General features: G+C 41.5%; 1 protein-coding gene and 1 pseudogene across 1 annotated transcript; one reads left to right on the forward strand and one right to left on the reverse strand.

The window, feature by feature from the left end:
* Positions 1-3601: 3601 nt before the first annotated feature.
* LOC100966352 lies at positions 3602-6616 on the reverse strand (annotated as a pseudogene).
* A 72-nt stretch (positions 6617-6688) lies between these two features.
* On the forward strand, positions 6689-12786 carry LOC100957736 (SLA class II histocompatibility antigen, DQ haplotype D alpha chain-like). Its single transcript, XM_003789068.3, has 5 exons — positions 6689-6828; positions 10962-11210; positions 11647-11928; positions 12145-12318; positions 12482-12786. The coding sequence occupies exons 1-4, from the start codon at positions 6747-6749 to the stop codon at positions 12297-12299; spliced, it is 768 nt and encodes a 255-aa protein (XP_003789116.1). The 5' UTR covers positions 6689-6746; the 3' UTR covers positions 12300-12318; positions 12482-12786.
* The last annotated feature ends 693 nt before the right edge of the window (positions 12787-13479 follow it).

Consider the following 13479-nt stretch of genomic DNA (forward strand, 5'->3'; position numbering starts at 1 on the left):
CAAACTCATTTATATATTTCAAAAAGCCAAAGGATATTTATAAGTTGCAAACATAGCTACAAATTCTTCGCAGCTCATTCTATCAAGAAATGCCACCTGCTGGCCAGGCTCAGTGGCTCATTCCTGTAATTCTAGCTCTCTGGGAAGCCAAGTCAGGTGGATTGCTTGAGCTCAGGAGTTTGAGACCAGCCTGAGCAAGAGGGAGACCCCTGTCTCTACTAAAAATAGAAAAAACTAGCTGGGCATGGTAGCCTACACCTATAGTCCTGGCTACTCAGGAGGCTGAGTCAAGAGAACCGCTGAGCCCAAGAGTTTGTGGTTGCTGTTAGCTATGATGCCAAGGCACTCTACCCAAGGTGAGAGAGTAAAACTCTGTCTCGAAATTAAAAAAAGAAAAAGTAATGCCACCTGTTAAGCCACCTCTTTATCTGAGCTGGCACTGTTTCTATGACTTGCTTTAACTAACACAATATAGTGGAAGTGAGGCTGTGAGTTCTAAGCTCTTAAGCTCAAGAGCCCTGCCATTTCTCTCTTGCCCTAGGGAGCCTTCCAGTGCCTTGTGACAGGCCACAGCCAGCCTGCTGGGTGATGATCCCAAATGGGGAGAGGATTCAGGTCCCCGGTGAACCAAGTGATGCCACAAAGATGTGAAAGTGCCCTCCTGAGGGACAGCTGGGCTGGCCCAGAGCATAAAGCCTGCCCAGGTGGGTCCAGCACAATTTGCAGCCTTATATAATCATGAGGAAATAAATGCTAACTCATTGTGTTAATTCATTAAGTTTTGGAGTTGTTTGTAATATAGTAAAACCTGACAGATAAAACAGTCTTCAAAAAAAATCTGTTTCCTAGCAATTGTTAGTGCTTTGTGGCTTACAAGCTCCCACATGCCTGGAATGCCACAGGGAGAAGTTTTAATGAATGAGGGAAAAGTTACAGGTGGTCACTGGCCAAGGGATATTTGTATTATTATCACTATTAATTTTTGTCTTTATATAGCAGTGGTCATTCAGGAATACTTGCTATGTTCCAGACACTGGACTGTATTCAAATTTTATAATTCTTACTTATCCATAACTTTATTTCATCATATTAACTATTATCCAGTAGTTTTTAACTCATTTTATAGAAAAGAACCCTATGGCTCAGGTATTTTGAGTGACTTGCCCAAGGTGATGCAGCAGTTTTGATAAAATGAAAAGCAGTATTGAATGCCGTTCTGTTTTATTACAAAATCCATCTTCTTTTTATTTTGCTACTGTAGACTCTGTTATTGTTGTGAAGCACATTTACCCACTGCATGATAGTAGAAGTCCTGGCCTTTATTGTAAAATTGTCACCAATGCATTCTACCAGGACGAAATGTGTTCTACCGGGACGAAATAGTTGAAAGTCAGAACTAAAGAATTTCAGAATACAGAGTCTTAGAGAATGTTATAACTGTAAATTAGAACTAACATAACTTCTGTCTAAATAATGTCTTAGCTCGTAATGATGCAAACAATAATGGTGTCTCCCATATATATTGATAATATTTTATTTTGAAATCAACAGCATGTAAATAGTGCTTTTTAAGAAAATTATTGAACAAACTATTTCAAACTCCAAGTTTTATTCCCACCACTAATTTATGAAGAGAGACTTTTTTTTAGTAGATAAAACAACATCATTTCTCTAAGTCTAATTTACTGATAATTTACCCTTATGTTAAAATTACAACCAGAAAGCAGAAGCAGCTAGAACAAGGTTCACTGTGTTACAGCAGAATGAACAGACAAAGGAGAGAGACAAAAAACCAGGATAAACATGAAAGCTCATCTATTCTCTCCTGGTGCCTGGTTTTGCCTTGCTTGGACTCTCCCTTCATCCCACAGAATGTGAGATCTGAGAAGGCACCCTTGACTTCCCATCCAAGACACAATTCTAATGACACATGATTAACACGCAAACTTCCTAATTCAAGTTGAATTTTTAACTGTAATTAACTGTAACTGTTAAAATTTTGGACCACCATCCAGAAAGGTTTAGTTCATTTGCCAAAATCTTAAGGAATTTCTGCCAGATACAAATCAGGTAAGTCTGGATACAGGAAAGAAAATGAAAGCATGTTATTCACTTCACAGCAAGGAGGATGCTACATGATAAAGGGAGCAGATCTCAACTGGAACCCCCAAAGCCCTCATGGTTCACACTGGAAGAGGCTAGAAAGAATGCCAAGGCCACCTATAGGGTCAAATATCTACCTTGATTATTTCAGAACACTGGATTCTGAATCCACACAGAAGGAGCCCCACACCCCTCACAAAGACTCATGGCTTGCCCTTGTAGCATCCCATCTCCACTACTCACCAGCTGTGTGACCCTGGGAATATTCATTTGGCTCTCTGAGCTTTAATGTTCTCCTTATAAAATAGGGATAATATTGAAGTATGACAAGTGTATTTAAAGAGTCCTAGAAATTTTCCTTCCAAATGCTATATACGTACATTCCTTACAACTCTCCAATGAGGTACTATCAATGCCTCCAGCCAGAGACCAGCAGGAGTACACTTTCAGATGAACAAGTTGGTTTTATTGTTCATTGCAAAGAGGGAGAAAATTCACCTTAAGGAATTATACAGCATCTCAGTAAGAGGTTGTTAGAACCAAAGAAGCAAAACCAGTAGGAGATATACTATATTAAGAAAATTATTGCAAAGAATTAGTTTATGCAATTGTGGGAGTGATCTGAGGAAATCCAAGATCCATTGGGCAAGGTGTTGTCAGGAAGGGCAGGCTGTCGTTAGAAAGGGCAGACTGGAGCTCTCAGCACAGTCAGAAGCTTTGTCCTCAGTGGCATTTCTTCCTCTGAGAAGCCTCAGCTCTGCTCTTACCCCATTTCAACTGATGGGATCAGGTTCACCTAGTTTACTTATGATAATCTCTTACTTGAAGTCAACTAATTATCAGCTTTAATGCCATCTACAAAATTATCTTCATAGCAACACTTCAATTAGAGTTTGATTAAACTGACCATTAAGGTTTGGGCTAGAATTAGGTGATTATGCAGAGGATCTAAGGATCTAAGAAAAAGGGACTTTTCTCTTAATTGGATTCTGTCAGGAAGCAGTTTGTGGAGGACTAGAGAAATTTTGCGATTGGGTGTCTTTTTTTTTTTGAAACAGAGTCTCACTTCATCACCCTGGGTAGAGTGCCATGGCATCATCCTAGCTCACAGCCACCTCAAATTCCTGGGCTCAAGCAATGCATGTCTTTCTTTTTTTTTTTTTTTTTATGTGCTCTAAATAGATATATATTTATTTATTTGCATATACAGTTTACACACATGCCATAAATTCCAATATAATAAAAAATAACCCCTTAACAGCTCTTCAACGCATGGGACTTGCATATCCCAAGCCAAGTCCTGCAGTGGAGGTAGCACGTGTTCCTATTTTACAACATCTCATGGGAGATAAGTGGTTAAGGAGGACTTGAAACCCAACCAGGCCTGACACACAGAGACCACTCTGAAGGGACTGCCATGGGAGAAGACATAAATCTATATAAAACCTTCAACATTTAAAAGGATCACATTAATTCCAACAGCTTTACTGAGCTTGGACACCCAATAAATTACACACTCACTCCAGGTACTTGGAAGATTATTGCACAGCTCCTTAACTGATCGAGTCAGGACAAATGGTCACTTCCCCATAACCAGAAGCAGCGTATCTCCTACAAGGACACCAGGGCTGGCGTAGGCTGCGGGGCTGGCTGCAGTTGAACCTTGCCTCCAAGGCCACGAACAGTAAAGTAGCATTATTCTCATGGCTACATTCACTTCAGTGTCATGTTTACTAACATGGAGCTTTCTGAATAGAGAGGCAGAGGCCCTGCCTGCTCAGTAAGAAACATTTCCTATAGTGCTGTAGATTGAAGGAGGCTGTCCATAGTAAAAATAGATTTCAGTTGCATGTTTCTGACATTGTACAGCAGCCCTGGCTCAAGGATTTCTCCCCCGACATGATTCCTAAGACTATTTGCTATTTGATTCTTTATTTTGGCTACTTGATGGTTTTGATGAATTTGCTTTGATCCAGGGGTGTTCAAGTACTTCTCTGAGAGTCAGCCTCTGGCTTGGATTATGCTTCAACAGTCTTGAAATAAGGTCTCTGGCTCCCTCTGTTACAAACTCGGGAAACGTGAATTCAATCCGTGATATTCTTCTGTAGGTCTCTTGGTATGTGTTTGCCTCAAAAGGAGGTTCCCCAACTAAAAATTCATAGAACTCCCAGGCTCCAGAGGTCTACCTTCTCATCATGCATCCAACCTTCAATCATTTCAGGGGGCAGGTAGTCCAGGGTACCACAGACAGTGGTTCTCCTGAAGGACAGAGAGTGAACGGACCAGCCAAAATCTGCGATCTTAAGCTCTCCAGATGATCCCAGCAACAGGTTCTCTGGCTTAATGTCTCTATGAATAACTCTCTTTGAGTGGCAGTAAGACAGGGCATTTGCCAGTTTAGTGATATAAGTAGCAGTTCTCTGCTCATCAAACTTTGCAAGTTTCTGCAGTTCTCTATAGATGGTTCCAAGCGGCGCATATTCTAGAATTAGGTAAACTCTGGTGGCATCATGGAAATAACCATACAGTCTGAGAATATTAGGATGCCGAAGACAGGACTGGATTTCCACTTTCTTCTGTGTTGATGCTCCACTCCTGCTTTTTCCAACTGAGCTTTAAACAGCACTTTAAGAGCCAGGATAAACTTGCTTTGTTTTTCTCTTGCCAAATAAACCTTACCAAATTTTCCTTTACCCAGGGGGCGACCAATTTCAAAAGCTTCCAAAGCCCATTGCTTTTTTTTTGATTCTTCGTTTTTCTGTTTTGATGTCACTTCTTCCTCACGATTATTTCCAGGTGCTGCTGGCTGGGGCTGCTTGCTCTTCTGGGTGTCATTCAGTGGCTTAGAGACAGGATGAGGTATGCTGGTTGCCTGTAATTGCTTCTGCGTGTGATTCTGAACTGGTTTGTGGCTGGAGATAAGCTTTTGTGCTTAAGAAGGAATGCGCTGGGAGGAATTTGAAGGGCACAGGACCCACTGAGCCTGACCACTACCTGCAGGTACTGGATTCTGACCGGAAAACTGCTGGGTCACTGGAACGTGTTTTGGACCATCAAGTGGAACCGTGGCCTTAATGGGCCCTGAAATGTAGTTTTCTTTTGATCTGTCCGTGATGCCTCAGATCCAAGTCCCGGAGTCCTCTCAGCTCTCAGCCGTCGCAATGGATGTCTTCATAAGTCTTACCTAGAAGGAGAAAGGATAATATTGAGGCTAAAGCTGTACTTGGTAAATAAGCAGCAGTAATGCATACTACTAGGAGAGAGGTATGCTTGGTCATTTTTGTGGTTCAGACAATATTCATATATCATCTGTGTTCAATGAGCCCTGTTTTCTGTCTTGATACGTGGTGGTCACAGAGTAGCTACCTTAACCAAATGTTATATGAAATTGTTTCTGTTTAACAGAAGAACACCAAAACCTAGCGGTGAGTACCATGCTAGCTTACAGCAACAGTAAGGCCTAGTCAGTTGTATCCAGGCAGCTCCCAGATGTCAGGGAAGTTTTTATCTCAGCTTTTTTTATACTCTGTACTGTGAGGCAAGACAGAGTGCTGAGAAACTTAGAAGGCCATCTAACAGGGACAGAATGATTCCAAATGGAATATTAATTAACCTGTGTTTTCTATAAGAGAAAATATTCTGAATAAAGAATGTCTCTTTCTAATGACTACCTTTAGATCAATCTCTAGTACCTTTTAAATATCTAGAATTTTAATGTGACAGGATAACAGACATGAAATTATCCAGTAGTTTAAGGAAAAGAAACCAATTTTCTAAGTCACAACAACTCCCCTTATTACACCTTCAACATTTGACTCTATATTTTTAAACTTAAAAGAAAAATTTAGTGTAATTGAGCCATCCAGAGCTTTCCTAAATTTAATCAGTGTCCTTGAACTTCCTTTAAACATAGTCAGGCAGCACCAGAACACAGAGCATAAAGATTACCCAGGGCAAAGAAACAATCTGAGCAGCACCACATGACATTATAACCCTTTTTATTATCCTGGATGAAAATACCTGAAGCTTTCAAGAGATTGAGAAAAAGAACTTACCCAGCTGGATTTATATAAGTAGAAAAGCCAAAGGTATTGCTTGGTTACCACCCACACAGATCCTTACGTCAACATAAACTTTGGAGAATTCCAAATAAACTATAAAAACAAAAAGAAAGACAGCTAACCCACGTATAGAAGCCAGAGAAAGAGGAGGGGATGGGGACTTCCAAGTGGGAAGGTCAACTGGGAAGGTGCAACCCAGAAAATCCTGAAGGGTACCACACTATTGACAATCTCATCTATCCATGAGGCTGTTCAGAAGCCCCCATCCCTCTCACCACCAGCAGACATATACACATGTGAGAAGATTCTGATTTAGTGTGCCCTCTTCTGTTCATAGAAAATTCCCTCAGGTCCACTCTGAGTGGAGGCTGCATCACAACCAGGGGATTCCCCCTCTCTCCTTCAAGGACTCTTAATACAAACTCTGCAACTGGCAACTGAAGTGTCACCATGGAGGATTTTTCTGATTGGTCAAAACCTGATCTGGCAGGGTTGGTTTGGGTGTCTGTAGAGTTCCTTCTCTATCTTCAAAATTCCTCTACAACTTAGAACAGCAACTGCTGGGACCACCTTGGGAAGAGGATGACCCTAAACACAGTTCTGATGCTGGGGACCCTTATCTTGGCCATCATGATGATCCCCTGTGGAGGGGAAGACATTGTGGGTGAGTGCACGGCTGAGGGATGTTCTTTGGAGTAGGGAAACAGGAGATTGAAAAGAGAGAGATTCCCCCAAGAAACATAGAGATTTCCTAAATATTAAGAGATTTAAAAATTATAGCTGTTCTTCCTCAGGAAACCAGAGCTCCACCCTGCTCTTTGCTACCTGTGCTGTTGAGAGTTCACCAAGGATGCTATTCTGTTTATAATATTGGACATAATGAATATAGCATGAAAGTCTTTGTGGCATTCCATCATGATTGCCTCAAAGATTAGTAATGTTTCCATAAGTGAAACATTGATCAGTTTTCACCAGTACTTTTGTGGTAATGAAAACATGTGAACATGTCCACAAATTTTCTGACTTGCTTTTTCTTGCAACAACTCTTGGTCTTCATTTTCCCCTGCCAGACAAAGAGATAACTCTGTTGTTTTGTTTTACCTTCTCCTCGAGGAAGAATGTGAAACATTCCTAATCTTTGAAATAATTTTCATTATTAAAAATTTATGAACTATGGCTCAGCATCCATAGCTCAGTGGTTAGGGCACCAGCCACAAGCACTGGGGCTGGCGGGTTTAAACCTGGCCCAGGCAGGCTAAAAACAATGACAACTACAACAAAAAAAATAGCCAGGCATTGTGGTGGGTGCCTGTAGTCCCAACTATTTGGGAGTCTGAGGCACAAGAATCATTTAAGCCCAAGGGTATGAGGTTGCTGTGAGCTGTGATGCCAGAGTACTCTACCGAGGGCAACATAGTGAAACTATCTCAAAAGCAAAATGAAACGAAACAGGGCAGTGCCTGTGGCTCAAAGAGTAGGGTGCTGGCCCCATATACCAGAGGTAGTGGGTTCAAACCCGGCCCTGGCCAAAAACTGCAAAAATGAAAAAAAAAAATTATGAACTCTGACTCCCAAATTTCTCTGAACAGCTTTTGAAATTTTTCATTTATCTTCTATAGTCTATCTAAGGATATATTTCCATGAATTGTGTATACTATGTAGATATGCGAAAAGATAGGCTCTGTCTCAGACTTACATACACTTCCACAATGGGAATTGGCACAGGGGAATGAGTAGGTAGAGGAGCCCAGCAGGCTGAGTACTTTACACAGTCATTTACCACACAGTCGTCACTTAATCTTGGCTATCTCGTGTGTGTTGCCTCACTAATAATCAAATAAAATGTGTATCTAGTTATGCTTTATAAATGGTAAAAACATAAATGTCAATGCTTATTTTTTTTGACTTTTTATCTGACAGGCATAAAACTTATCTTCTTTAAGCAAAGTAAGGAATAAATTTATTTATTTTTTCTTTGAGACAGAGTCTCAAGCTGTCACCCTGGGTAGAGTGCCATGGCATCACAGCTCACAGCAACCTCCAACTCTTGGACTTAAGCAATTCTCTTCCCTCAGCCTCCCGAGTAGCTGGGACTACAGGTGCCCGCCACAACGCCCAGCTATTTTTTGGTTGCAGTTGTCATTGTTGCTTAGCAGGCCTGGGCCGGGTTCAAAACTGCCACCCTAGGTATATGTGACTGGTGGCCTGCCCACTGAGCTATGGGTACCGCTGGAATAACTTTATTTTTTATTTTAAAATTGGGAATTAAATTGTGTTATTCTTGAATTATCAACCCAAATTACCCATTGTTCACCCCATCTAACGAAGTACTGTGAAAGAGAAATGAGCAGGCATGGCCCCAGTTGTTTGATCTTTTAGGCGCCTCTGTCATTGGTGTCCACCTCTTTCCACAATCTCTTCATACATTCCCTTATTCCTCTTTCTTTTCAGCATCCGTCTATTGCTCCCTGCTATTTTGTAGATAAGCACAGTCGATTTGTAAAAACAAAAGTTGAAAAGTCAAATAGTTAAAAAGGAGAAGTGAAATAGAAGGTGTTTTAATCTTCCTCAACTTTTTTTACCGTGGCTGCTCGCATTCCGATTATGTATGGGAGTGGAAGTTTCACCCACTTCTCCACTGCGCTTGGCTTCTTCATTCCAAGTTTCCTTTTTCAACATTACACCAGAGTGCCCTGGTCAGACTTGACTTATTCATTAGGCACAGTGGGTGCAGTACTGAGGGCCTGCTACACCTACAGGGACGCATGAAAGTGTTTTAATTTTTTTTAGTTAGGAAAAAAATGATGTTTTAGAGTCTAAGAAAATGTTTTACCTTTTAATCCAGACTGTATTATATTCTTCAAACCATTACTGTCATAAATAGCATTTTCAATATTTTTTACAAAGGAAAGTGCCCTTGAAAGCAAAAGTGTGTGGGGCTCACATGTCATGATGCAGCCCTTGTCATCACTGATCTTGACCTTCATATGGTTCTGATACGTGTGTGCCCCACCTTCCCCAAAATCTATGTGATCCTAGAAAATAGTAATTGTCACTCAATACACATTTTTGAGCACACAATGAGTGAATTTAGGGGATTCCAAGATGAAAAGTCAGACTACCTGCGCCCTAGAGCATGCATAGACTAGTGACGGGAACAGTATAGGGTGAAGGAAAGCAGAACCATTGCTGAGCAGGACAGTGGACACCGCTGAGGCTAAAACTATAACTATGACTTGGTTCCAGTTGGCACAGCAGTGTGATATCCTCCAGCAATACTTGGTTTCCCAGGACAAGGATCAAATGAAAAGAATGATTGCATAAATTCATGTTTGAGAAAGTCATCGAGATGTATTGCTTGCTTTGGAGTGATAAGGATAAGGAAGCTTTGTTGGAAGCCTCGTAAGTGAGCAATCAAAGTAGTCATACTGGATGGGGAAGAAAGTGAGGTGGAAGGGGAACAGACTAACTTGGGGAGCAGGACCTTGGGATGAAGGGCTTGGTGGTCATATGTGGTCAAAAACACGATGATGAGAGGACTTAGGTAGAAGTTTAGTAACTAAGCAGAAACTCCAAGGATGAATTAGAGTTTTCCAGGAAATCCTAAAAGATAACTCTATTTCAAGGAGAAAAACAGCCCCTTGAGGAAATCAGTAACGTAAGTATTTCAGTTTAATTGGCAGATACTTGTGGACGATGCTAGAGTCTTCATCACAGGACTCACTACAGTATATTGTATTCACTCCTTCTCTCCCACTGTTCAGTGAGCTCCCTGACAGAAGACCATGGCTGCTTGGTGTTTTATTCTTTGTCCCCTGCTATGGCTGATGTCTGCTGGTGCTCAGTAAATGAGGAAGAAAGGATGAAATGGTTAAGGGCTCATATACATACATGTCTTGACAAAAATACCCAGTTAGCTTCATTTGGGTGCACTCATCCAGCACTGGCTGCCACTCTGCTTTGAAAGACTAATGCACTGTACATCAGAGAAAAAGGGTCTTAATTTTCTTTGAGTTGTCAAGTGAACGTGTCAAGTCAGGAAAAGAAGAGAGGTTAATACTTTCTCCTAAGAAAAAAACATAAAGGTGAAGATTGACAGAAATCCAAGAACTATTAAGCTACCTTTTTTTTTTTTTCCAAAAGATATCAGGCACTCTCCTCTAAGGACTGCTATTGTTTTGTTAGCAAAACAGAGACCTTCAAAAAACTATTTTTAATACATATTTTATAATGTTGCTGTTTTGTTATGCCTTTTCCTATACCCTATAATAGGAGAAACTCTTTAAAATAAGATCCTGTGTGACTTCTTTGGTTAAAAATAAAAGAAGGATAAGAAAGGGATACCTGTGTAGAAAATCTCTTGCTCTGAGCCAGTCTTGGGAAGAGGAATCATAATAAATGTGTTGTTAACTAATGGAAGAATTAAGTGAGAGATGAAACATAGGAAGCTGAATCTCTGAGAACCTAAATGCTATGACAACTTGTTCGTTCATTCAGCTACAATATTTATTACAAACTTATGATGTGCCAGACACTGAGCTAGCACTCAGGGAACAGCAGTAAGACATGTGACATTCTGCCCTTGTGAAGAAAACATTACAGTGAGACAGACAGACTGGATTCTAACTGAACAACTACCAATAGTAAGTGAGGAGGAAGTAGGTGGTGAGAATGTTGTCCAGAAACTGTGCCAAGGATAAAGCCCACAATATGTGGAAGTCATTTCTGTCACTCTGTTTAATAAAGTTTTTTATCCCTCTGTTTTCTGCCTTCCTGCTTGTCACCCTCACTCATCAGCTGACCACGTTGGCATCTATGGCTTAAACGTCTACCAGTCTTATGGCTCCTCTGGCCAGTACACCCAAGAATTTGATGGAGACGAGATGTTCTATGTGGACCTGGAAAGGAAGGAGACTGTCTGGCGGCTGCCTGAGTTTAGCACATTTGCAGGCTTTGACCCACAGGGTGGACTGAGAGAGATAGCTACAGCGAAACACAACATGGAAACCCTGACTAAACGCTCCAATTCTACTGCTGCTCCCAAAAGTATGTGTCTGTCATCCTGCCTCTCTTTACTAAATCTGTCCCTTCACACCAGGCCACACTCCCTTCTTCCCCAGGGGTAGCTACCCACTATATAAAACTCCTCCTTCCCAAGGAGTCCCCAGAGTCTCACAGTAATTGCAGAAATAATTTCACAAGTCACACTAGAAAAGTGTAATTGTCTTTACTCCGATATTACTTTCCTTAAGTCCTTCAAGGAGAAATCACATAGATCTCCTACCTTAATAAGCACACTCACAGAAGGAGGGCACATTGATAAAGCGAAGGCAAAACACAGCATTTTCCAAGTAGAAAAGAAATGAGACCTGTTCAACTATCAAGTAGGGAATTCCTTCTGGGAAGGCTCCTCCAGGATGCAGTGCAGAACTCCAGGGCAGGGATACTAGCAAGTCTCATCAGTACTGTTTTCTCACCATAGAGGTTCCTGAGGTGACTGTGTTCCCCAAGTCTCCTGTGATGCTGGGTCAGCCCAATACCCTCATCTGTCTTGTGGACAGCATCTTTCCTCCAGTGATCAACATCACGTGGTTGAGCAACGGGCACTCAGTCACAGAAGGTGTTTCTGAGACCAGCTTCCTCTCCAAGAGTGATCATTCATTCCTCAAGATCAGTTACCTCACCTTCCTCCCTTCTGATGATGTAGTTTATGACTGCAAAGTGGAGCACTGGGGCCTGGACAAGCCACTTCTGAAACACTGGGGTAACTTCTTGTTACCAAAACATCTCACCCTTAAGCCCTTAACTCCCTTGCCCCCAAGCTTGTGTTCCATACTTTTCCAAGGGTTTCCAATGATACATTTCACTCTCCTCCCTAACCCTGGTACCCCAAGTCTCTGCAGATCCTCCATCATCCCATCCCATACACATACACATGAACACACTGTGTATTCTGACCTCTACAATTTCTCCTTTGCAGAACCTGACATTCCAGCCTCTATGTCAGAGCTGACAGAGACTGTGATCTGCGCCCTGGGCCTGGCTGTGGGCCTTGTTGGCATCGTGGTGGGCACCATCCTCATCATCCGAGGACTGCGCTCAGGTGGTACCTCCAGACAGCAAGGGTCCTTATGAACTGCACATGGAAGAGGAGGTAAGAACTCAGATTTGTTACAGCTGCAGCTACAGTACAGGAAGAAGGAAAGTGGGAGGAGGTTGTATAAGCAAATGTAAAGTTGTAAGAGAATTGGAAAGTGACATAGTGATGGCACAGAAGCTCCCTAGGACCCACCAATCTCGTGTCTGTCCTGTTGCAGGTGTATTGTCTGTCTACAGGAGCAGAAGAGTGGATGTGCTAGATGGTCTAGTACTATTTTCTGACCCAGTTCATCATCCTTCTCTCCTCCAAATGTTTCATCTCTCACCTCTGGGTCCTAAGATGCTATATCCATTCAGAGTTTGCAAATACTTGGAATTCTCTCCCAACCACCTGAATATTTTTTCTTCTCTCAGTTGTTTCTACTATAGAATGCCTGGGGTATTCCATTCAGCTACCTAATTGCTCAGTGACCCTTATCCAATATGTATATGAAAGCAATAAATCTTCTTTTATAAGGTCTTCTATTGGATTTATTTATTTATTTATTTTTTTTTTTTTTTATTTATTGGTCTTTCACCGCAGGTCTGGCTAGGATTATGGCTAAATCTGGAAAACCCTTATGGTACAGACTCATTTAATCTCATTTCCCAGATCATGTTCCATACAAAACAACCAAATATAGCCTGATAATATTTGGGAGGAGGGACATCAAATGAGCCTTTATCATAATATTTTCCATTGTACTTTTTAACTAGCTGGGAATTCCACTCCATCACTGTTGATGTCATGAGGGTGGTGGCCATTAACATTGCAGCCCAAAGACTGGGCAGTTCCCAGGACCTCTTTAATGGTTCCAGGGAGTTCTTTGGCTAAAGATTAGTGTTGTATCTGTCTATCAATGTTGACAACCTTATTAAAAGTGATATATCTCTGTTGTTTAATGTTTTCTGTTTTTTCCTGACTTTTAGTGGTTCATTGAGGGCTTTGATAATCAGGGCAGAAGCAGAAGGTACCACTTCACTCTGGATCTGTCTGTTCTAAAAAGTCAGTTTCACTGTAATTTACCCTTCCAGTCACCAGTTTCCTTGGCAATGTCATCACCAACCTTTCTTGGACACAGACCAAGGGCTGATCTTGGGGACAGGACACATGTGGCACTGACCTCACTGACCTCATCATCACCATCTGTGCACCTCATGTACATGACTTTGATCT

The sequence above is a fragment of the Otolemur garnettii genome, unplaced genomic scaffold, assembly GCF_000181295.1.
Source record: "Otolemur garnettii isolate 467f Iridium unplaced genomic scaffold, OtoGar3 scaffold00031, whole genome shotgun sequence".
NCBI classification, from domain to species: domain Eukaryota; kingdom Metazoa; phylum Chordata; class Mammalia; order Primates; family Galagidae; genus Otolemur; species Otolemur garnettii.

Coding starts and splice junctions, on each gene's coding strand:
- LOC100957736 (XM_003789068.3), top strand. CDS start 6,747: ATGACCCTAAACACAGTTCTGATGCTGGGGACCCTTATCTTGGCCATC. Junction 6,829..10,961: donor TGGAGGGGAAGACATTGTGG/GTGAGTGCACGG, acceptor CTCACTCATCAG/CTGACCACGTTGGCATCTAT. Junction 11,211..11,646: donor TTCTACTGCTGCTCCCAAAA/GTATGTGTCTGT, acceptor TTCTCACCATAG/AGGTTCCTGAGGTGACTGTG.